Source organism: Leuresthes tenuis, unplaced genomic scaffold (genome assembly GCF_036924035.1).
Source record: "Leuresthes tenuis unplaced genomic scaffold, fLeuTen1.0.hap1 SCAF_16, whole genome shotgun sequence".
In the NCBI taxonomy this organism is placed as follows: Eukaryota; Metazoa; Chordata; class Actinopteri; order Atheriniformes; family Atherinopsidae; genus Leuresthes; species Leuresthes tenuis.
Window position 1 is genome coordinate 29787266 of NW_027325370.1, and position 23003 is coordinate 29810268.

General features: G+C 41.0%; 2 protein-coding genes across 3 annotated transcripts in view; both read left to right on the forward strand.

Annotated features, from left to right (window-relative positions):
• ttpal (tocopherol (alpha) transfer protein-like) overlaps positions 1-23003 on the forward strand; it is a 204872-nt gene that overhangs the window by 104538 nt on the left and 77331 nt on the right. The window lies entirely within an intron of this gene.
• The window catches only part of LOC140271510 (neural cell adhesion molecule L1.1-like), a 138760-nt gene that overhangs the window by 12453 nt on the left and 103304 nt on the right, over positions 1-23003 (forward strand). Inside the window, exon 2 of one of the 2 annotated variants that reach the window (XM_072366757.1) lies at positions 16297-16695. In XM_072366757.1, coding sequence (XP_072222858.1) covers positions 16578-16695 — 118 coding nt within the window. In that variant the 5' untranslated portion in view covers positions 16297-16577. Of the gene's footprint in view, positions 1-16296; positions 16696-16733; positions 22391-23003 lie in introns of those variants that run through there. The other variant, XM_072366758.1, reaches the window with a different exon arrangement.

The window sequence follows — 23003 nt, forward strand, 5'->3', positions numbered from 1 at the left end:
GAGTCACCCCATGACCCTGAACGACCTCCGTCCTGTGGTGCTCTCCTCTCAGGTGATGAAGGCTATGGAAAGGCTCGTCAAGCAACACATTCTCACCCTGACCAATTCACAACTGGAACCGCTGCAATTTGCATATCAAAGTCTCAAAGGTGTCAATGATGACAAAGCCTTCATCATCGACCACCCACAGACCCCTGGAGCTTCCCAACACCTCTGCCAGGCTCTTGTTTGCAGACTTCTCCTCCACCTCTAATACCTTTAATCCCCACATCCTAGCAGAGAGACTCCACCAGAACTTCAAACTAAGCAGTCAGCTCATACTCTGGATCCTGGACTTTCTCACCAACAGAACCCAGCAATTCCAGATTAACAATAATATCTCCGATCTCCTCACCACCTCCACTGGCTCCCCACAAGGCTGCGTGCTTTCTCCGCTGCTCTTCATTCTGTACACTGATGAGTGCAGATCATCTCACCCCAGCTGTCACTTGGTAAAGTTTGCTGATGAAACAGTATTCCTGTACCTTCTGTTCGGCCCCTCCCTGCGCCATGGACCTGCTCTGCAGCAGTTTGTAGAATGGTGTGACTCTTCCTGCCTGGAGTTGAATGTCAGCAAAACAAAGGAGATAGAGGTGACCTTCTCCAGCAGCCACAGGAAACTGGCGGCAGCTGTCACCACCGCGATCCACTGTTCTCCGGTCGAGACAGTAGAGGAATACAAATACCTGGGCACTATCCTCCTCTGCCAACTGAGGTTCTCCTCCAACACTGTGGGGATTCTGAGGAAGTGCCAGATGATGTACCTACCATGTGGTCATCCGGTGGGAATGACAGATAGAGCTGGGTATCATCAGCATAGCACTAGTATGAGAAGCCATGTGATCGGATGATCTGGCCCAGTGAGGTGGTGTATATGGCAAAGAGAAGAGGTCCCAGTACCCCTGTGGCGAGGTGGTGGGCTGCAGAAGTGTGACCAAGCCAGGATACTTTGAATGACCGTCCAGTGAGGTATGATTAAAACCAGGAGTGTGCTCTCCCTGTATGGACAAAAGGATGCTGTGGTTGGCTGTGTCAAATTCAAATGCAAGATTACAATAATGTGCAATATCATTATATCCTCATGTGCAATATTACCATATAGCTGCTCATTCTGCTGCTCATTCTCCTCAACAAATTTGTAACAAATCACTTGCTTTATTTAATCCTTTATCATTATTTATTGCTTTATCTGCTATTTAAATTTTTATATTTATCTGCTATTTACATTTTTATATTTATCATATTCAGTACCATACAGCTTGACTCTGCCTTATTACCTCTGCAGCAACCACTAATACCGTTACTGCCAGCAGGTCTGCCAATGTACACAATCAGCTGCTTTGCCCCACCCACCTTGTGTATTTTTGTCATATAATCTGCTTAATCCATCCACAAACTGTTCAGGATCAGCATAAAGTTTTTCTGCTCCGGTCGAATCATAAACTTTTCATGTGATACCAACAATGAAATTAGAGATGCTTACAGCCATAGTTTTTTTATTTATATATTTTAATTTATTGATTTATTTTTCTATCTAGCCTTGTGCTGCTAACTTTTTCCTGAGATGTGCCACAGCGTCCTGCTTGTGTGATATCAGATCTGTTACCGTGCTTGCGTGCATGTGTGTATGCTTTGACCTAAGGCCCCGAATCAGCTCTGATATTCTCTCTCGTCTTATCATTGTTTTGTAATAATTTTCTTTGTTATGATCAGTTTTGCAATATCAGCCAACTTGTGCAGGATCCTTTTTGTTTTTTCTTTGACATAATTTAGGCCTTAGTGTTGTTCAAAGCACTGTGCTTTACCTTACGTAGAACAGTTCTGCCTTCAGCATTGTAATATATCTTTGATCCTAAGGTGTTAAGGGTATTGAAAATCTGCCACCACCTTTGTTAACCCAGTCTAGTCTGGTATCAGAGCAAAGAGAGCACCCACTACAGACAGGTTAAGTACACTATGTTTATGTTTATGTATTTAGCAGACGTTTTTCTCCAAAGCGACTTACAAATGAAGATATAACAAGCTATATAAAAAGCTAACGATAAACTACATAGAAGGAACCCACTAGTCCGACTCTGTCAGAGTTGACAGAGTAGGGATAGGGTGCAGGCATAGAAGGAAGTGCAGAAAGATAAAGTGCAGAGATAGAGGGGGTAGGTAAGTACAAGGTAAGTGCTAGGATAGGAGATGCTCTCTGAAGAGCTGGGTTTTCAAGAGCTTCTTGAAGATAGACAGGGACGCCCCTGTTCTGGTAGCGCTCGGTAGGTTATTCCACCATCGTGGGACGACACATGAACAGAGTTTGGATTGTCTTAGTGGTGTAGGCACTGCTAGACGACAATCCTGGGACGAACAGAGGGACCGAGTTGTGAAAAAAAGCCTTTGCAAGAGCATTCAAGTAGATGGGAGCCGTTCCATTAAGCACTTTGTAGGCTAACATCAGTGACTTACTAACAGACAAATCTTTATTAGAATGAATTAATGGCAAATCTGAGACGTCCGAGACAGCAGGCCAGAAAGGGCAGCTCCAGCAAGGCTCGGCAGCTGTTCCACAATCCTGCACACCAACACTGCAAACAACAATGAAAAATCACACACCCACCCTAAAAGAGGGGGACTCCCAATCACAGCACCCCTTTAAAGACCACTACAACTGTAGGCAAATCAGAACCTACTTCTGTCGCAAGGGGGAAGCACATTGCTGCCCAGCCAATCGGCCGTCGCTTTAAATGAGCGTCTGGCACGGACGGCGTCAATTCATTAAAAACTTCTTAAAATAAGTTATATACACTCTGACATAAACTAAACAGGACAACATGAAACAAATATGAAGATGATTAAAAAATTTTGACTTATCCTGCCCCGGTCTGGTGACAAGATCCCCTGTGTGGTCTAGGCATTGAGTCTCCCACAGAACTGGAAGACGCCACAACACCCGCCGGGATGAGGACCTCGTGGTAAAAACTGTATTTTAGCCCTTTCCCAATGATCAATCATGGCACATTTAGTATCAATGGATTCCTTGTTATACCTCATCACACTATCTGAAAAACTGAATGCACCAGACCCTCAAAACTGTACTGTTCATAACAAATGATATATCATCATTTTAAAATTAATCAAATGAAACACATGAGAAGAATATTCCAACTTTAAGGTCATAATGACTGATGAATAAGGCAAAGTCTAATTATTATAAGAGAAGTCTGGCCATTTGACTTTTGTTATGCTTATGCTTAATTATTATTATGTTATGCTTAATTATTTTTGCTTTTCTCAATATAGAGGTTCAGCTAAGATCGTATTTATTATCTTTGTCTTATACAATGAGAAAAATATGCGCCAGAACTTTTGATCAAGTCAGCATGGTGGCCGACCAAGATGGTTTATACATAGGACCCAAAATTTCATGCTATGCCCCAGACCACAAGTAACCCTGCAGTCTGAGGGCAAAGCGCTCTGTTTGGAAAATGTTGCACGATGACATCTTTAAGGTATGATGGAGCTTGATCATTAAGAGCTTTAAATGTAAGGAGAAGAACTTTAAATAGTATTCTTTATTGGCTCCCTCTCTTTAACTGATAGCCAATGAAGATAATCTAAAACTGAAGAAATATGATCTCTCCTGCTAGTTCTTCTCAGAACTCTGGCTGTAGCATTTTGGATCAACTGGAGGCTTTTCAGAGAGTTCCAGAGAACTGGAATCTATTCGATAAATAGGACTTAAATCAGCCTAATGTAGTTCCTTTAATCTCAAAAACATGTTCAAGTCTCTGTAATAGAATGCTTTGATTGTATCAAATATAGCACTGAGATCCAACAGGGCAAGCATAGATACAAGTCCACTATCAGAGGCTAAGATGAGACGTATGATGCACTCTGCAGTGTTGTAGTTAAGACTAGGGCTGAGCGATTTTATCGATACCGCGATATATATAGATATTTTGTTTTCCCCGAGTAAAGTTTTTTTTTTATTCAGCCGCCAGTACTTATTTTTTTTATTAATTTATTTTTTTAGCAAACTTTATTGAAAAGTCAGAGATTACAATTAGTGAAAACACAGAACATTGACATAATACAAAACAATGCCACGGGTCATATGTTACAAAACAGTGATAAATGAGTTCATAAAAATGTTATATAAAGTGCATAGCTCAGTGGTTTTGATGGCTTTTCTGTTTATAGAATTTAGGATTGTTGTAATGTTTTGTTTGTGCTCCTTCTCAAAAATTAAAAAAGATGGTTTGTGATTAGAGAATTTGGATTTGTGTAAATGGTATTTAGCAAGTAAAACAAGCAGGTTGATGATGTAATATTCACAACATAAACATGAGTCTGTGTACGCTGAAGACACGTTTGTGACATGTTTGTTTGTTTCCGTTTGTCTGGCGGTGTTGTCCTTCCGGTTCAAAGGACGGACCACCAGTCCAAACAGCGACAATTCATGTCAAATCACATTGTGCCTTTAAAATCTTTCACAAAATAATGTGTATTAAATCGTATCGAATCGAATCGTAAAAAATCATATCAAATCATTGGCTGAATGCCATGTATCATATCATGAGATTAGTGTATCACTACAGCCCTAGTTAAGACCACCTAAACCACGACCAAGACCACAGTGTATCAAGACCAAGACTTTGAGGGGTCGAGACTGAGACAAGACCAAGACTGAGGCAGGGCGAGACCGAGTCAAGACCAAGACCAGACCAGTGTCCCACACTGCATATGACACTCTTATGATAAAATGTGGAACATGCAAACCAGGGTTTTTCCTGGATTAAAATGATGAGGTGGTGGTACCTGATCGTGCCTTCAACTGGCTCAAGCAAGTGTTTTACTAGCAGTCTATTTTAGGAGTTGTAATTACATTAATTAAAAAAAAATTACTATCAAGTATTATTTTAAAGCATATTCATTTATTTATAATGTGCTTTATTTAACATTCAGTTCAGTTATATGGCAGCTTAACCACCATTTACTTGCACAAGGCATAGCCAGTGGCAGAACATTTGGCCCTCCTTGGTTTCATCCTGTAAAACCTTCTGATGCAGTCTTTGTACTCAAAGACCTCCTGGTTTGGACCATCAATAGCCATCTTACAGCATACATCCAGGTGCCTCTCCTTAAGTCTGTTGCACAGGGGTGTTTTTATCTAAAAAATAAAAATAACAATAATGTGATAATGTTCCCAATCATATCTCACAATCTTGAGTGCAGAAAATAGCCTCTCAACATCTGCTGAAATGTATTGCTTTTGTATCTGACAAATTTACAACATCTCATCAATAACACGAATTACTGCATTTTAGCTGTCTTTCTTCAGTGTCTGGTCTAGTCCAATGTGACAATACATTTCCCTGGCTAGTCCAGTATAAGAACTAAAATCAACAGTCAGACAACGACTACAATTTAACAGTAATGATTTAATCTCCTTCTCAAAATCACCAGTGTCACAGATATAAATGAACAATTTTACATTGTATAATACTATATAAATATGGTTCTCACCGAATTCGGTGGAAGCTGCACATTGCTCTTGAAGTTAGCCATCATCCTGCTGATTTACTGCACTGCACAAGCCTATTTTTATCTTGAAATCTGCTGCTGGGGCGATATTTTCAGCATGCCAAGATCATAAAATTCTGCGACACTGATTGGCCAAATATTTATTAATTTGCCCTGGCAACAGTACACAATTGGCTGTACTGCTGCGGGTGCTTTGAACAGCACCCCATGACAGAAACTATATGAGTCTGTCTGTGGAAAGTCACTAATGAATGAATGTCAGTAGTTGGGAAATGTAGTGTGTATAATTCATATTGCATGTAGGCACACACTAGTGTGTGAACCGACATTTTAAACTGAATTTGTGAAAAAATATCTTATATTTCCTCTCCTTTTATCTGGGACCAGTGCCCCCTATGGACCCTCCAAGTGTCTACACTCCTTCACCTGTCTTGTCTCTCCTCGTACTCGTTTTGTAAAACATAAGATCAAACTAATATCGTTAACTAATACTGGTAATATATGAATTTATGTAGCGTGTAACATTAACCTCAAAGGAACTAGATGTGTTTGGGTGCAAAATAAACAATACTTACATTTTTTGTTGATCTGTCATCATCCGTGTTTGTTGCCGTGAAAACTTCCTCTTCTTCGTCTCCAAGGATGTGGCGGTAAAATATGCTTTGTTTGACATGTTCGCAGCCACCAAATTCTCTATGCAGGAAAAACCCTGCAAACCATAGGCACGCCTCAAACAGTACCATAAGTAATCCACATTCCCATAAAAACACCCACAGAAAACAAATGAAGATTCCTGTTCATTCACCTCTTTTGTTGACCTATATTATATGTCTGTATAATAAAATGTCTTGATAAAATAACCAAAAGGCACTGCAGAGATTAATTTCCTGTGTAGGAATTTTCGTTTGCTTTCTATAAGCAAACAAATACAAACACTAATGAGCTGAAATCAACTTAACCATCTTTATTTAACACTGTACTGTACCTTTTTCAAATAGTTACACATCAATATGATTGACATGGTACAATATGGCCAAACCAGTCAATTCTCTTACCATAACACTGAAATAACAATCACCTTTAAAATGAATAAACCTCCATGGAAAAAGAATAAAAGGGACAAATGTGTATTTTTCAAAACACCCATCTAACACAGTATGAGAAAATCTGAGTGATTGAGCGAGCCAGAGTAGTTTACAACACTTACACACATAAGCTCTAGTGTTTGACTACATAAAGTTATATATTTTTTATAACTTTAGATATGCTTAAATATGCTTAGCCAGGCTAAGCATATTTAAAGTTTAACTTCATGACTGTGGAGCATTAATGTTACTCTGGGCTGTGTCCGAAATCATTCACTCATTCCCTACAGGGAAATAAATATGGACTATATAGTGAGTGACTATATGTGGACTATATAGTGAGCTCAACAGAAAAATCTTTCGACACTTTCGGACACCACTCTTGGTGTCGGTAATTATGCTGTTGCTGTCGCACAGTTAAAACATACCACATTAACGTTGCCTCACACAATACTTTTACTCCGTTTACCACTGCATTTTTGTTAAATTCGAGGCCTTTGATCACTGTCCTGTAATTTGCATTTTCGTATTTTGTTTTCTATTTTAGCACACTTTCATATTTTATTCTCTTGGCTCTTTAGTAACAGCAAGTTACAGTGTAACCTATGTTACAAATGTTTAATTATATGCTGTTCGTTTTACACTTTTATTTCCCCAATGAATATAGGAAGCCATTTAAATTGCCTTGTTTTGAAATGTGTGATAAAATAAACAATGAAATAAACTGGCTTCATGACTGCTATACTGCTCTACAATTCATCTCGCGCCTGTCATCCAACAGCTAACTACGTGCAATTCACCAGAAATCGCTCACTCCCAACCGTCTGCAGAGGCGAAACATTGCATGATGGGATATCTTGCTCGGGTTCGTAACCTCTGATGTTCACTACATTTCGCAATGAATTGTGGGATACATTCAGAGCACTATATAGTGAACATTAATAATCACTAAACATTCGGACACCACTACAAAATGGCGTGGTCACTATATAATGCACTATATGCTGGTAAGGGAGGGATTTCAGACACAGCCTAGCTCTCTCATCCAGGAGAGGGAGCGTGGGGTGTATCGTTAATGTCAGAGTTGACGTTGATGTAAAATAACAACATACACATTAGCTACATAACATTATATCACCTGTTTCGTCATTTTTAAATCACAAGAAAAAACGTAGGAATAAGACATGTCCTGACTCCTCACTCTCACACAAAGTTAACACTGCATTAGCTAACTTAATGTTACATCCATTGTAACATTAAGTTAACTAATGGACCGAAATGGCTCCATAATACGCACAAGAATCCAAAAGAAACGAAAGTTAACTAAAAGAAAGCAAATAAACACCATGAAGTGGTCAAAATTGGTTTTACGCATGCCTATGTGCGTCTGGCACATGCGTCTTCGGGCTCTCCCACGTTGGTTTGTGGATGAAAGCTATATGTTCAGCTGTAATGTCATGTAAAAACAATCTCTACATGACATTTACTCCCAGGTGTGACCAGTTAGGTCCTTAAGATATCAACAGGCTGTATAAAGCCTTGCGCAACGGCTGTGTGTTTGTGCCAAATGCGCAAAGCCCATCCGCGCTTCCCATAATTGGAGCGAGTACTCATAAATCACGTGAATAACATGAATAAACGTTTTTACTGCATTTTGTTGTGTTTTATACGTTCTATGCTGTCATTTCTCTCCTCTCCTATTGGCAAGGCAAGGCAGAGTGCTCGCAACTGTGTCCTGTGCAGTAGCCGTGATATCTGTAATTGCAATTATTACTTTTGCATATGATGACAGCGTGCAAAAGACGCACGGGCTCTGTGGAGAGCTCTGCTCCAGCTGGCTGCTGTGACAGCTCACTGACACTGTATTTCTGCTTAATCAGTTTCAGTCTCGCCAGAGTTACATTAATATCTGTATTTTTATATTTGAAATTCAGGGGATTTTGATAATAGATTATTAAAGTTTGATTGCGGGGCTGTGGCCTCTGTATATGCAGAGTTTGTGCGCCAAACTTTAGGGCGTATTTGCACCGGCAAAATGTTTTGGGTAAAACATAGGCTATTAAAAGGAACTGTCGGAATGGCGGTATGTTAAAAAAAAAAAACGTACCGCCATTCCGACCATAGGAGGAAAAAAGTGTCGGAATGACGGGACGTTTGATAAAAAATTAAGTGTCGCCATTCCGACAATTGGCCAATGTCGGAATGGCGAGATGTCGGAATGGCAGCATGTAACCGCCCTGAAGCATATCTAATGTTAACGTTACAGCTTCACTAATGACAGATATGAAAACAGTGTCAAAATGTTAACGTTCACTGACTTTTATAACGTTGGTTAGGTCTTCAGTTCAGAAAAACATACCTACTTTAATGTTACATCACTTCACACACACGCGCGCACTAAAAGCCAAGTCTACTGCCAGTTCACACAAAATAAATAAATTAATACACAACATACCATTTATCACGGCCGCTGCTCTCCTTTTCTTTCCTTTTTGCCGCCTCTAGATTGTTGTTGTTGACGCTGCTGCGTCTGTACGTCATATGACGTTGTCTCTGGTGATGCGTTAATTGGCTACCGTAGTAACTGGTGTTACTTTGAGTCTGCGCGCATTTTCCCCCATTCAGTGTCAAAATTGGGGACTTTTTTGGGGACTGGTCACCCCAAACGGGGACTGTCCCTGGAAATCTGGGACGTCTGGTCATCTTACTTTGTGGTTCAGGTAACCAAATTTTATTACAGACGAGTTGGCTCACATCTTCACACAGCCTCATCTCCTGTCTCCGGTCTTGAAATAAAATCCTGAGTCCGCTTTGTCCGAGGCCGAGACAAGACCAAGTAAAAATGCAGTCGATTCCGAGTCGAGACCGAGACCTTCAAAAAGTACTCCGATCTCGAGTACTACAACACTGGCACTCTGAATCCTGAGTGAAACTATTTAAGTTGAAACTCTTTAAGTTGAGATGCAACTATTTTCTCCAGAACTCTAGACCTAAACGGAGATTGGATATATCTCGATAATTAGCTAACAGTCTTGAGTCAAGAGTTACAGCAACCTTAAAAGTCTGTAGGACATAGTCTGTCGACAAAGACAAATTCAAATCCAACATGGAAGTATTGATTAAGGGAAAAACCTCCTTGAACAGTCTAGTTGGGATTGTGTCTAAAATACAAGTGGATGGTTTAGGAGAAGCTATTGTTGTTAGCTCAGAGAGCCTGACTGGACAGAAACAATCTAAATACAAATCAGGTTCTAAAGATACTTTGAAAGCTGCTGTGCTTGATGATACATCAGTGATAATGATGGGAAGGATTCCATGAATCTTCTCTCTAATAGAAACAATATTATTAGTAAAGAAGCTCATGAAATCATCAATGCTGAGAGTTAAAAGAATGCACGGCTCGACAGAGCTCAAACTCTTTGTCAGCCTGTTTACAGTGCTAAAAAGAAACCTGGGATTGTTCTTATTTTCTTCTATCATTGATGAAATTTCCTGAGGAAACAAACTGCAGACACCACAGCTTCAACTTTCCTGGAAGCCCTGATTTATCTATTCTATACAGTCCCTCAGCAACATCTTTCCGAAACTTCACTGCCTGCTCTCCATCATTTAAGTCTGCCTAGTACCACCTACCTAAACTCTTTACTGACTGGCCTTTAAGAAACTGACATTTGACTGTCTGTACTTTTTAAATACAATGATATTTTCACATATGGCATATGGTTTTATTGTCTGGTCTCAGACCTGCTTCAGCTGACAATTTTAAAGTCTCAATTGTGAAACATCTTTTGCTTAGACAATTTTTCTTTTGAAAGGAGCAGAGATTTGAAAGGCTCTTCCTGTTCATTTGAAATCTTCTGAACGTTAACTCCTTAAGAGAGCTGTTAAATCAGAACAAACTTGTACTAGTGTCTAATTCTAGACATTCTTCTTAACTGGATTTATTTTGTTTATCTTATCACTGATTGCCACCTTTTGTGTGGGAGACTTGGGTTCAAATCCCCTGCACGACAGGTGCTACCTCCAGTAGGGGTCCTTAGGCAAGATCCCCTTACCCTACCTGTAAGTCGCTTTTATCCAAAGCGTCTGCCAAATGCATAAATATAAACAACGATAAAAAAATGTAATCTAAATAAATGATAACTTAGAATTGCTAAAGTAAAAACTTAACTTCTATGCGACATACTATATAACTATATGTAACTCTGGTACTTAAAGTGTAGGCCAATGGTCATCCAGTAATCAGAATCTCTAGATAAATGTGTTGCTTAGACTGTCCTCACACTCAAAGCTGGGTTGAGACAACCTAATGCTAAATCACTAATCAGAGGAGCCTTAGCTTACCTTACCCTTTCCTTGTGATTTGGGCGGTCCCAGATGCCTTCAATAGGATCAATGCACAACATCCTTCCACTAATCTGGTCAAAACAACAACAGCCACAGCACAAAAACACACAACTTTAATCACCATCAGTGTGAATTTAATTTCTGTTATTTAATCAATGTGTATTTAAAGAAAAAGAGCTTTGAATGGTTATTTTCCTCAGGGCGGGGCCTGGTGATTTAATCAAAGATTAATTTGTCATGACATGTTAAGATAATCTTAAAATGAGAACATACTACTTATACTCACCTTTATATGAGGTAAAATGCTGAAAACAATTAAAAACTTAAACTGGGAACATTATGGAGCAGGATGGTGGTTTGGAAGTTATCTGTCATCAGAAAGCAAAAGTGTTTAGAGCTTTTAAGCTTTGTGATTCAATATGTACTGTGATATATTATATAATATTTTGCCTGATCTTGAAAAGTCAAATGAAGTTTATTTGTAAAGCACATTTCATGTACAAAATAATTCAAAGTGCTTTACACAAAATAAAAGCATTACAGCGGGGAGTGGAAATGAATTAAAAAGTGCACAGTGGTGTGGTGGTTAGCACTGTCACCTCACAGCAAGAGGGTTCCAGGTTCAACTCCCCACTGGGGTCTTTCTGTGTGGAGTTTGCATCTTCTCCCTGTGTATGTGTGGGTTCTGTCTGGGTACTCCCACTTCCCCCCACTGTCCAAAAACATGCATATTAGGTTGATTGGTGTCTCTAAAGTTGTGTGAGTGTGTGTGGTTTTTTGTCTCTGTGATGGACTGGCGACCTGTCCAGGGTGTACCCCGCCTCTCGCCCGATGACAATTAAATTACAATTAAATACAGCTAAGGTGCAACCCTGTTGAACCTTATCTAACATGGTGTGTGCGTTCAGGCAATTTTTGTGAATAATATGGTTGTGGTAAAGTGGTACATGATGTTGTTACTAAAGCTTGTATGTCATGGTACTTCTGTTGATCATAGTCCCATACAGAACCCAACCACATATCCCACAGTTTTATCACCAAATCCCCTATCCTGTCAACACATGAATTCTCATGGTTTGAACTATATATATAGGCTATAAAGCCACTCCAAAAAATACATTTCAAACTTTGCTCACTCGTTCCCCCATATTTTCAATATGGCTCAGTCTACATATTATCATTATCTATTTAAGATGCTTCCTTTTAAATGACAGTCCTTCACCATGACACAGAAATTTGATGTTACTCAGAAGTGCACTGTCCTTCACAAGTCATATTTTGCATGGTTGCTTACAGTGCCGACCTGATCATGTTGGCATGTCAGCATGAACTCGTGTTAAGTTTCTCACCGAATGGCTGATTGGATGAAGCAATCCCTGCATCCTTCAAGCGGCAAGCCTTTAAGCAACAAGCTGGGGCCCAGAAGCCTTGATGGTATCACTGGCCATAGCGCTGCCTTGGTGCGAGGGCCTTTATCGCTGCTTGCAGTTTTAATTATTAATATCATTCTGATAAATATATTACTTATTTCTGGCCATGCCCAAAAACTCATGAAATTTCACACGCGTGAATTGTATTTAGCTACTTATCGGAGTGGACATGGGCAACACCATCCTCTGGCTTCTTTTACTGACATCCATCCATTTTCTATACCGACAGTCCGTTAATCGGGTAGCGGTGATTTAATCAAAGATTAATTTGTCATGACATGTTAAGATAATCTTAAAATGAGAACATACTACTTATACTCACCTTTATATGAGGTAAAATGCTGAAAACAATTAAAAACTTAAACTGGGAACATTATGGAGCAGAATGGTGGTTTGGAAGTTATCTGTCATCAGAAAGCTTTTAAGCTTTGTGATTCAATATGTACTGTGATATATCCTGTCTGCATATGTGGCATTGATACCAGCTCTGAGTGCACTTAATTTAAATTTTCTGAATTTTAGTAGAATGTTAATAAAACAATCTTATCTTAAAAATAATGTTCTTCTAATACCTATGGGGAGAAGAGTGAGACTATAAAATGCTGAATAAGCGACAAGACAAACAAAACTTCACTTGACTAAATCTATGGCTATGACAAAACTTACAACAGAAAATCACTCTCAAGGAGGAAATCATTAATAAACAAGATCTTTGGAATACTTAGGCTTGGAACACTTTGGAGGCTAGCGGACAAACGCTCGAAAGAAAATTCAACACACTGGCAACGAGACAAGGGAAGAATCAGACTAAATACACATGAGGGACCAAGGGGAATAGGTGGAAACACTTGGGAATCAGGGAAGACAATGAGACACATGACACGGGAGGAAGGGCAAGTTATCTGAAACGAGAGGAGTTGTTAACTTCAAAATAAAACAGGAAGTGACAAGACAAGATACAAAAACCTAAGAGCCTCTGTGAGACCTGACAGAACCCCCCCTCTAGGACCGGCACCTGACGGTCCAGGACCATCTTGGTGTTCATTGTAGAAGTCCCGAATGAGTGAGGGGTCATCAATGTTCTTCTGTGGTACCCATTCCCTCTCCTCAGGTCCGTATCCCTCCCAGTCCACCAGGAACTGCTTGCCTCGCCCTCGGTTGCGGACCGCAAGCAGTTTCCGGACTTTGTACAGAAGTCCCCCATCGGCGGCCTCCAGAGACGGCGGTGGCTTGGGCTGGGGAACCATCGGGCTGTGGGTTTGATCTGTGAGACGTGGAAGCTAGGATGAACACGGAGGGACCTTGGAAGGTGGAGACGGACGGCAGTGGGACTGATTATCTTGGAGATGGGGTACGGTCCAACAAAGCGGGGTGCCAGCTTGGGTGAGGGGACCTTGAGGCGGAGGTGTTTTGCAGACAGCCATACTTTCTGCCCAGGTTGGTACTCTGGGGTGGGCCGTCTCCTCCGGTCGGCAGACCCCTTGATCCTATCGCCTTGTCGTGCTAGCACCCGTCTGGCGGCGGCCCAGATGCGATGGCAACGGCGCACCATGGCGTGGGCGGAGGGAACTGTGGACTCAGTCTCGGGAATCTGGAAACAGGTGGTTGGTAACCGTGCACACAGTGGAATGGTGACAGACCAGTAGCAGAGGTAGGCAGGGTGTTGTGTGCATACTCAACCCAGACCAGGTGGGAACTCCAGGATACCAAGCATCGGAGGCCGGTTTCCAGTTGTTGGTTGAGGCGCTCGGCCTGGCCGTTCGCCTCGGGGTGATAACCCGATGTCAGACTGGATCTGGCAACAATGAGCATGCAGAACTGCCTCCAGAACCGTGAGACAAACTGGGGCCCCCGGTCTGAGACAATGTCCTTAGGGAATCCATGAATGCGAAATACCTGTTTCATCATTATGTCACCCGTTTCTTTGGTGTTGGGTAACTTTGGCAGGGCTATGAAGTGGACCATTTTAGAAAATCGATCGACTACCGTTAGTACGACGGTATTACCCTTGGAAACCGGAAGCCCCGTGACGAAGTCCATGGAAACATCTGTCCACGGTCTGGAGGGAATGGGGAGAAGCTGCAGGAGACCCATACGTGGGCTGGATGAGGTCTTATTCCTTGCGCAGACCGAGCATGCCCCGATGTACTCCCGAACCCCCGATTTCATGGATGGCCACCAGAACCTTTGAGAAATGACAAACATAGTGTGGTGGACCCCCGGATGGCAGGTAAGCAGCGAGGTGTGGGCCCAATGGATCACCTGGGGGCGCAGGTCGACTGGTACATACAACCGATTCTCAGGGCAGCCCTCAGGTGGTGGTGCCCCACCGTTCGCTTGTTTTACCTCTTCTTCTATGTGCCAGGAAACTGCCCCAACCACACAGGTTTGTGAGAGGATGGGCTCTGGTTCCTTGGCAACTGGCTCTGGGTCGTAAAGCCGAGACAGGGCATCTGGCTTTACGTTCCGGGAGCCCGACCTGTAGGATAGGGTGAAAGAGAAGCGGTTAAAAAACAGTGTCCACCTGGCCTGGCCTGGCCTGATATATTCCAGGTTCTTGTGGTCTGTCCAAACCACAAACGGATGCATGGCCCCTTCCAGCCAATGTCTCCATTCCTCCAGGGCGATCTTCACCGCCAACAGTTCCCTGACATCGTAGTTGCGCTCCGCTGAACTGAGCCGCCGGGACAGGAATGCACAGGGATGCATTTTGCCATCTGCCGACCGTTGGGATAGGACCGCCCCGACCCCGTCGTTGGACACATCCACCTCCACCACAAACTGCCGCTGAGGATCTGGAAGGGTGAGGATGGGTGCTGATGTGAAGCGGCTTTTCAGTTCATTAAAGGCACTCTCTGCCTCTGGAAAAATCGAACCCGGGGTGAGGTGAGGGCATGCAGAGGGGCCGCGATGGAACTGAACCCACTAATAAAACGTTGGTAAAACTTGTCCAAAAACTCTCTTAGTACATCGTTTATCATGGCTTGAAAAACCGCTGGAGCGTTTGTAAGTCCAAAAGGCATGACCGAGTACTCGTAGTGTCCTCTGGGGGTGTTAAACCCGATCTTCCACTCGTCCCCCTCCCTGATGCGTACTAAATGGTACGCATTGCGGAGATCCAGTTTGGTGAACACTTTAGCTTGTTGAAGCTGGTCAAAGACGGAGGACATGAGTGGCAGAGGGTACCGTTTTTTTATGGTAATGTTATTTAAGGGGCTGTAGTCTATGCAGGGCCTCAAGGACCCATCCTTTTTCTTCACAAAGAAGAAACCAGCCCCTGCTGGTGATGATGATGGGCGAATGAGGCCGTTCTTCAGTGAAGCCTCAATGTATTTATTCATGGCCTGGCGCTCAGGATTAGACATGGAGTAGAGTCGGCCCTTCGGGATGGCGGCGCCTGGCAGGAGGTCGATGGCACAATCGTAAGGACGGTGAGGAGGTAGAGAGGTTGTTAATTTCAAAATAAAACAGGAAGTGACAAGACAAGATACAAAAACCTAAGAGCCTCTGTGAGACCTGACAAGAAATATGAATCATAATAGAAACACAAGAGAACAAACAAGAAAACAGAATCAAAACATAACCCAAAAAACCCCAAGATAGACCTAATCTAGAGTCCACAAAATCCACCAACCCTAACAAGATAGTAGGCTGCGTCTTTTTGGACCTTATTAATATAGACGGTATAAAATCAAATGTTTGTATACACACATGTACACCATATATGGAGTAAATTGTGGATTATTCAGAAGTAAAATTTTACATGTATTAATGTTTGTCTTGTTTCCTTGATTTATGCTCAGTGAAATTAAAAATGTATTTGCTTTCCTCCCTTTCCCTCTCCCATTTGCCTTTGCTTCTCCCAGCCTATCTAACCATAAGCCCTCTCCTCTTTTCTTTCTGTTTAGGTCTCTCCTGCACAGTTGACTACGCAAGAAGCGATTGTGGACCAGACAGAGAAGGAGCCTCACTTGGAGCCTCACTTTATGATTTCTACCACACATAAGTCACCCTAAAGCACCTTTTTGTTTACTCTTCTCCACTTTTTAGATGGTATTATGAGAGTGTGTGTCTGGTCTGGAGGGTGTTTGTTTTTAGGTGTTTAGTGTGTAAGTGTCTTGTGTGAACTTTGATGGGACTTTGAGAGATGTGTGCATCACAGCATCAGGTGATGGGCTATATGGAGCCATACTCCCCCATTCTCCTCTTGATCCTCTTCTCCATGCCTCTGTTTGCTCAGGGAGCTATCAACATTCCCAAGCGCTGTGAGTACTGCTACACTTTAAACACCTCTCAGTGGAATTGTTCATAGGAGACACTGATTCCAGGAGCAATTTTTATTTCATGTATTTCCGTAATACATTAGTCTTATAAAATTAAGTTATGTTTTTTGTGTAAAGCAACTGGGGTGTTTGTTTTCTCAAATAATACCCTAAATGCAAAAATACAAAAATACACTATATTTGGTTTCAACATGTTTGAATTATATGATAAACTGATTAGTAAAAAATAACTTTGTTTCACTTACACAGTAAATTCCATTGATGTACAGTACTACAAGTAACAACATATTATTCTAATACAAAAAGGCTTGCTTGAGTCTCGAATGATTTGATTTTTAGCATCATTGTAATAATAGGAATATAATGGTGAAAGCCGGGCAGACACGTACACAGAGAGATTTGAGTAAAAGACAAGGTTTATTTAAAGGGAGGTGCAGTAATGAACCGGTGACTGGATCCAGGGTAATGGGTGACTTGAATCCAGGTGGGTTTCCAGAATGGAGGGGAGGATGCTGGCTGTGGTGTAGAAGGTACTAAGTCAATGGTGGGGTGAGCTGATAGGTGGTGAGCGGATAGGTGTCTCTGAATCCACAGTGGAGAACCAAATCCTTTAGCTTGGAAATTGCAATGAGCAATGGAGGAACAGATACTAAGAACACTGGAGGACAAGGTAAGTACACATACGATTTTTACTTGTAAAGAAGCATAGAAGTCACCCAGATTGCCACTGTAGCAGTGTGAACAATCTGGCAAAGCATGGTTGCTCCTGCTGATCCTTAAGAAGGCGTCTTGACGAGCGCAGATGAGAAACAGGTGAGACTGCAGGAGTTGAACTAGACTCCACTCTGGGCTTCCTGGAAAACCTGCTCAACCCCGCCTAAGACCCAGATCCCAAACAAACACCACAGCCAAGCATGATCATAACAAGGAGTGGTGTGTTTTTTTTAAAATTTGTGACTATACAGTGCATGATTCAATTAATGTTTTCCCTCAAAATTATATGCACAATACCACATAATGACAAAGTGAAAGAAGTTTTTTATTTGATATTGTTGCAAATTTATTGAAAATAAAATGACCCTCAAAACTGAGCTCAAGCACATCCTGTTTACACTGATGATCCTTCAGACGTTTCTACAACTTGACTGGAGAAAATGCTATTGATTGGACATGATTTGGAAAGGCACACTCCTGTTTATATAAGGTCCCCCAGTTGACAATGCAGCCATGACGTCTAAGGTATTGTCTGTAGACCTTCAAGACAGAATTGTATCGAGGCACAGATCTGGGGAAAGGTATATCAAAATTTTCTACAGCACTAAAGATCCCATTGAGCACAATGGTTTCCATCATCTGTAAATGGAGGAAGTTTGGAACCAACCAAATGGTCACTCTGACAGAGCTCCAACGTTGCTCTGTGGAGAGGAGAAGCTTCCAGAAGGACAACCATTTCTGCGGCACTCCACCAATCAGGCCTGTATGGTAGAGTGGCCAGATGGAAGCCACTCCTTAGTCCTTAGTAAAAGGCACATGACAGCCCATCTGGAGTTTGCCAAAAGGCATTTAAAGGACTCTCAGACTATGACAAACAACATTTTCTGGTTTAATGAAACAAAGGTTGAACTTAAATGCCAAGAGTCATGTCTGGTGGAAACCAGGCACCCCTCATAACCTGGCCTATACTATTCCCACAGTGAAGCATGGTGGTGGCCAGAGCCCTCTGGACCTCAGACTAGGGGGAAGGTTCATTTTCCAACAGGACAACAACCCTAAGCACACAGCCAAGATAACAAAGGAGTGGCTTAAGGACAACTCAATAGAATGTCCTTCAGTGGCCTACCCAGAGCCAACACTTGAACCTGACTGAACATGTCTGGAGAGATCTGAAAATGGCTGTCCATCCAACCTGATGGAGGTTGAGAGGTGGGAGTGGGAGAAACTGCCCAAAAATAGATGTGCCAATCTTGTAGCATCGTTCTCAAAAAGACTTAAGGCTGTAATTGCTGCCAAAGGTGCTTCAACAAAGTATTGGGCAAATACTGTGAATACTTATGGACATGTTCTATTTTTGTTTTTTATTTTTCATAAATTTTCAAACAAAGTTTTTTCACTTTGTCATTATGGGGTATTGTGTGTAGAATTTTGAGGGAAAAATACTAAAACAGCGAGTTTGAATGCTTACTTATGACAATACAAGGTACAAGAAACATGCAGGTAAATTTAAATCTAACCAGCACAAACTTGTCAAAGTGTGCATGTTTATGTTCTGACAAAGATTTGTCAGTTTGACAAAATCATAATATTATTCATATTGTTACTGATGTCTCCTTTGGCTCTGAAAATATGATCCAAATGTTTGGGGAACACGTTCAAATTTTCATCTTACTCAAACTGATAATTTTGCACTGGTGTTTTTGTTTTCAACATTTTTCTTTTATCTAAGGGCCTATTGTCTTCTTCATTTGCTCAGTGGATTTGTTTAAACAATTCTTGTGTTCAATCCTGGTAAATGTCATCTTAACGAAGTTCAAATTTAAACATATTCACATAGCTTAAAGGTCTATTTGTCTAGATAACTAGGTTAGAAGGAACACCGACCCAGGAATTTTGGTCAAAGGTGAGCAGACCAACATAATCTCATGAAAGGGTTTGTATGGAAATGTGTGAAAAGTTATGTACAGATTTTCGTGTATTATCCTACGAATATCCAATGACACGAGCAACCTGCAGTGAAAAATGGCTTCTATTCGTTTCAGCTATTGAACACGTCCCTTTCCGTTGGCGAAATAGAGTGGCAGGAGTCTAAATTAGCATTTTTTAAGGTTTTCATAACATAGCTTTTCTCACGACATAAACGTACATGTTAGGGATATACTTTTTCAGTTGAAGAATGCGCAGATATATATTTTTTAAACCCTAATTTCGCAACCCTGACCCTAACCTGGAAGCACGATATAAAAACTACAATTTGTACTAAATTGCCATACACAGTGGCGGGCAGCGCCACATGTTTTGTAGTTCGAATGTGTTTCCTCTAATATGTGAAATTGTGGCCAGGACAGTTATTATTAGGATAATTATTACAGGTTTTGGGTTTGGGAAGCACAACTCTTTGGTCAGATTTGATCTTGCTTATAGTTAAAGGGATTAGATCACATTTCTGGGTTTTGATTCTACTTAGTGGCGCTCCCTACAGGTGGCCCACAGGTGATGGTAGTATAGGTCAAAAGCTTTCCAAAACTGTTTACAACTGGTCTGTAGCCCATTTTGTTGCTGCTCTGTAAGCCTCCAAAAGTGTCTCACGTTCAAGGTTCAAAGGTCACTTCTGAGGAGCAGGAGCTGCCCACAATTTTCATACTGGCATGTGATACTCCCTAGGTCAAGACCTTTCCAACAATGTCTTCACTTTTGTCCTACACCAAAGTTTAATTTTCATCTTGCTCCAAGGCCCTTTGAGGTGTACTTTCTCAGACCCTTATTAAGACCAAGCTGGGTGAAATAATTCAAACATGTTTTAAGGGGTAGTTAGTGGCCACATGTGTTCAACATATTGACGTCTGCTGAATACACTGTCAGACTTTTAAATTTGGACCAATGTAGACCCGATTTTCCCCATAATTTACAATGAGTTTCAGTTATATATATTCTAATGACCTAATATGGCCAATTATACCTACTGTATCCCTTTCCACAGGTTGACAGAATGGTCCTCGATGACCAAGACTTCAGTATGTTGTAGTGCAAATACGTATCTGGATATACAGTTTTAACTTTTGCATAAATAGCTTTGCAAATGTTGTTTATTAGCGATGAAGTGAAGATGATGAAGGGATTTCCGTACTCTTACAGTGTTTCTTAACATTTTTTAACAGTAGTAAATTCAGCCAGCCTGGGTCTCATTTTATTCGCTCCACCCTGTCCAACTGTTAGTTTAGCTCAAAACAGAACTGCTCGGAGTGTGTGGTGTCTGTAGCTGTTTATCCGTTAGAGCACCTATTTAATGATAATTTTTATTCTCTTTTATCCCTAAACACAAAACCAAATTTATTAATATCAATTAAAGTTAATTAATAAAAGAAAATCTGTAAAGGAAGGGATCAACACAAGAAAATTAATCAAATTATGAAAATGTAACAATTTTATTAACAATTTATTTTAAATGAAGTAAAACACTAAAAGGCTATTTTTAAACAGTTACTCCAAAATCAACAAAAGGGAGTGTACAAAAGCCAGCTAAAGGGAGGCAGCCTACCTAAGGGTGTGTTCCAGGAGTGCAACAACTTACCCAACATGTGTGCTCACCGCAATCACTGAAAACTGTGTCCCGGTCAACTTTAACACTACAAAACAGGGGAACCACACTACTGTGCCTGGCTTCCACTATAAGCCGACTAATGCCACTAAAGGAAAGGAAAAGGAACAAAAACAACAATATTACAAACACTTAAAAACACCAGTTGGTCCAGGCTAACCTGTGCAAATATATCAAGGGTAAGAGACTGATACCAAGGCAAAACAAAGAGCTGACAATGACCTTAATAAAAAAGGTGCACCGGCTAACCCAGCTTAATCACTATCTATGGCCCTTGGAGACCTTGGATAACTATAAAAAGGACAAAAGTTCCTGTCTTAGTACCATTCACGTCACAATCTCACATAAATCAGCAGTTCACACAGATCTTGATTCATTAGCACTAATAGACACCAATACGACCAGGCAAAAGAGGGGGAGGAGAGCTCAGAGTCAGCCCACACAGCAGCCAGAGAGAGACAAAGAGCCATGAGGCCAAAGGTGTCTTAAGTCACCTCAGCCTAATCAGGAAGCAATAGGCAGGGGGTGACCTGTGTTCAAGAACCCACTACTTAGTGTATACAACCCTGGTTTCCCCATCACAATCACATTCCCTGAAGGAAGATTATAAAAACAAAAAGTAAATTTTTTGCTTTCAACAGTGTTTTATAATGTCAAAAACTATTTTAAAATGTTTAATTTCCTCTGTGAATAAAAGGCGTCAGCCCTGACTTCAGGCTTTGTGCAAACACACTGGTCGCTCATGTTGATGGATATTCGTAGGATTATGCACGAAAATCTGAGCATAACTTTTCGTACGTCTTCACATGAACTGTGGGTGAGAGGATCTGAGCAGAGTAGGCCTAAGAGTCTCAGAGGACAGAATGAAGGGCCTTTGAGGGAGAAATTGGGTTCAGTCTGACCTTCAATAAGTGACCTTCTCTTCTCTACAGATGTTTAAATCGAGTAAAAAAAAAAAAAAAAAAAACAGGATGCTAAGACTTTGCAGACTTAGATTTTGAGAGACTTTGAAAGAGAGAAGGATGAAAGAGCACAGGGCAATGTGAAAAGAAAATAGAATTAATATTAATGAAGAGAGGTAAAGACAGCATTAGAGGAAGAGGAGAAAATTAAAAAGAGAAGAAAGATGATCTGGGATGCAAACAAACTTGAGTTATGAAATCAAGAGGAGGGCAAACCCTTGGAACTATTATTTTTATGTCATTGTTAACTGCAGTTGCAATTAACAATACTACTATCTCTGTGTACAATCTTTTCAGCAGTTATTTAAAAGCAATGTGTGACTCTAGCATTTTACACTTGTCCGTTTCCTCTCTGCTCTCCTATCACTGCTTTCCTATGGACAAACAGATCAAATACAAAATGGTAAGTGATTTTCTTGTTTGCAATAAATATAGATCATGGCTCTTGACTGTAGCCATGACAGTTGATCTTAATTCTTGCATTCCGGTCATCTAGATAACCGAGATCATTTTACTGTTGCTGCTTTACTGCTGACTGTTTTGAACTCCATCTCAGTGGGTCTTGCAGCCTCACAGAAGACAGTAAAACTAGTTCACCGGACCTTTTCCAACAGTTTGTGTCAATTGGGGACTAGTTTAGCCAATTATGAATGATTCTGTGGCTGAACTTTCCAAGACAAACAGGCAAGTTGAAATACCTACTACTGACAGAAAGGGATAATGATATTTCTCCAAAATCTAAACTTCTCGCTCTGGACAATAAAATTTAAAACTGTATCTATTTCATGAAAATCCTTCTCAATTTGGTTTTATTGAGGAATAGTTAGCAATTTGATGGAAGTATTTGGTAAGAACAGGCCTGTCTCATATCAGTGCATATGATTTGACATGGCCTGCTAAAATCTTCCTGGTAATATCCTCCTAATATAATCACACTGTTAAACTGCTGTATGTCTTAGTAGTGTCATCACATTGATTGTTATTTTATTGATATACAGTACACATCCAACAACTGG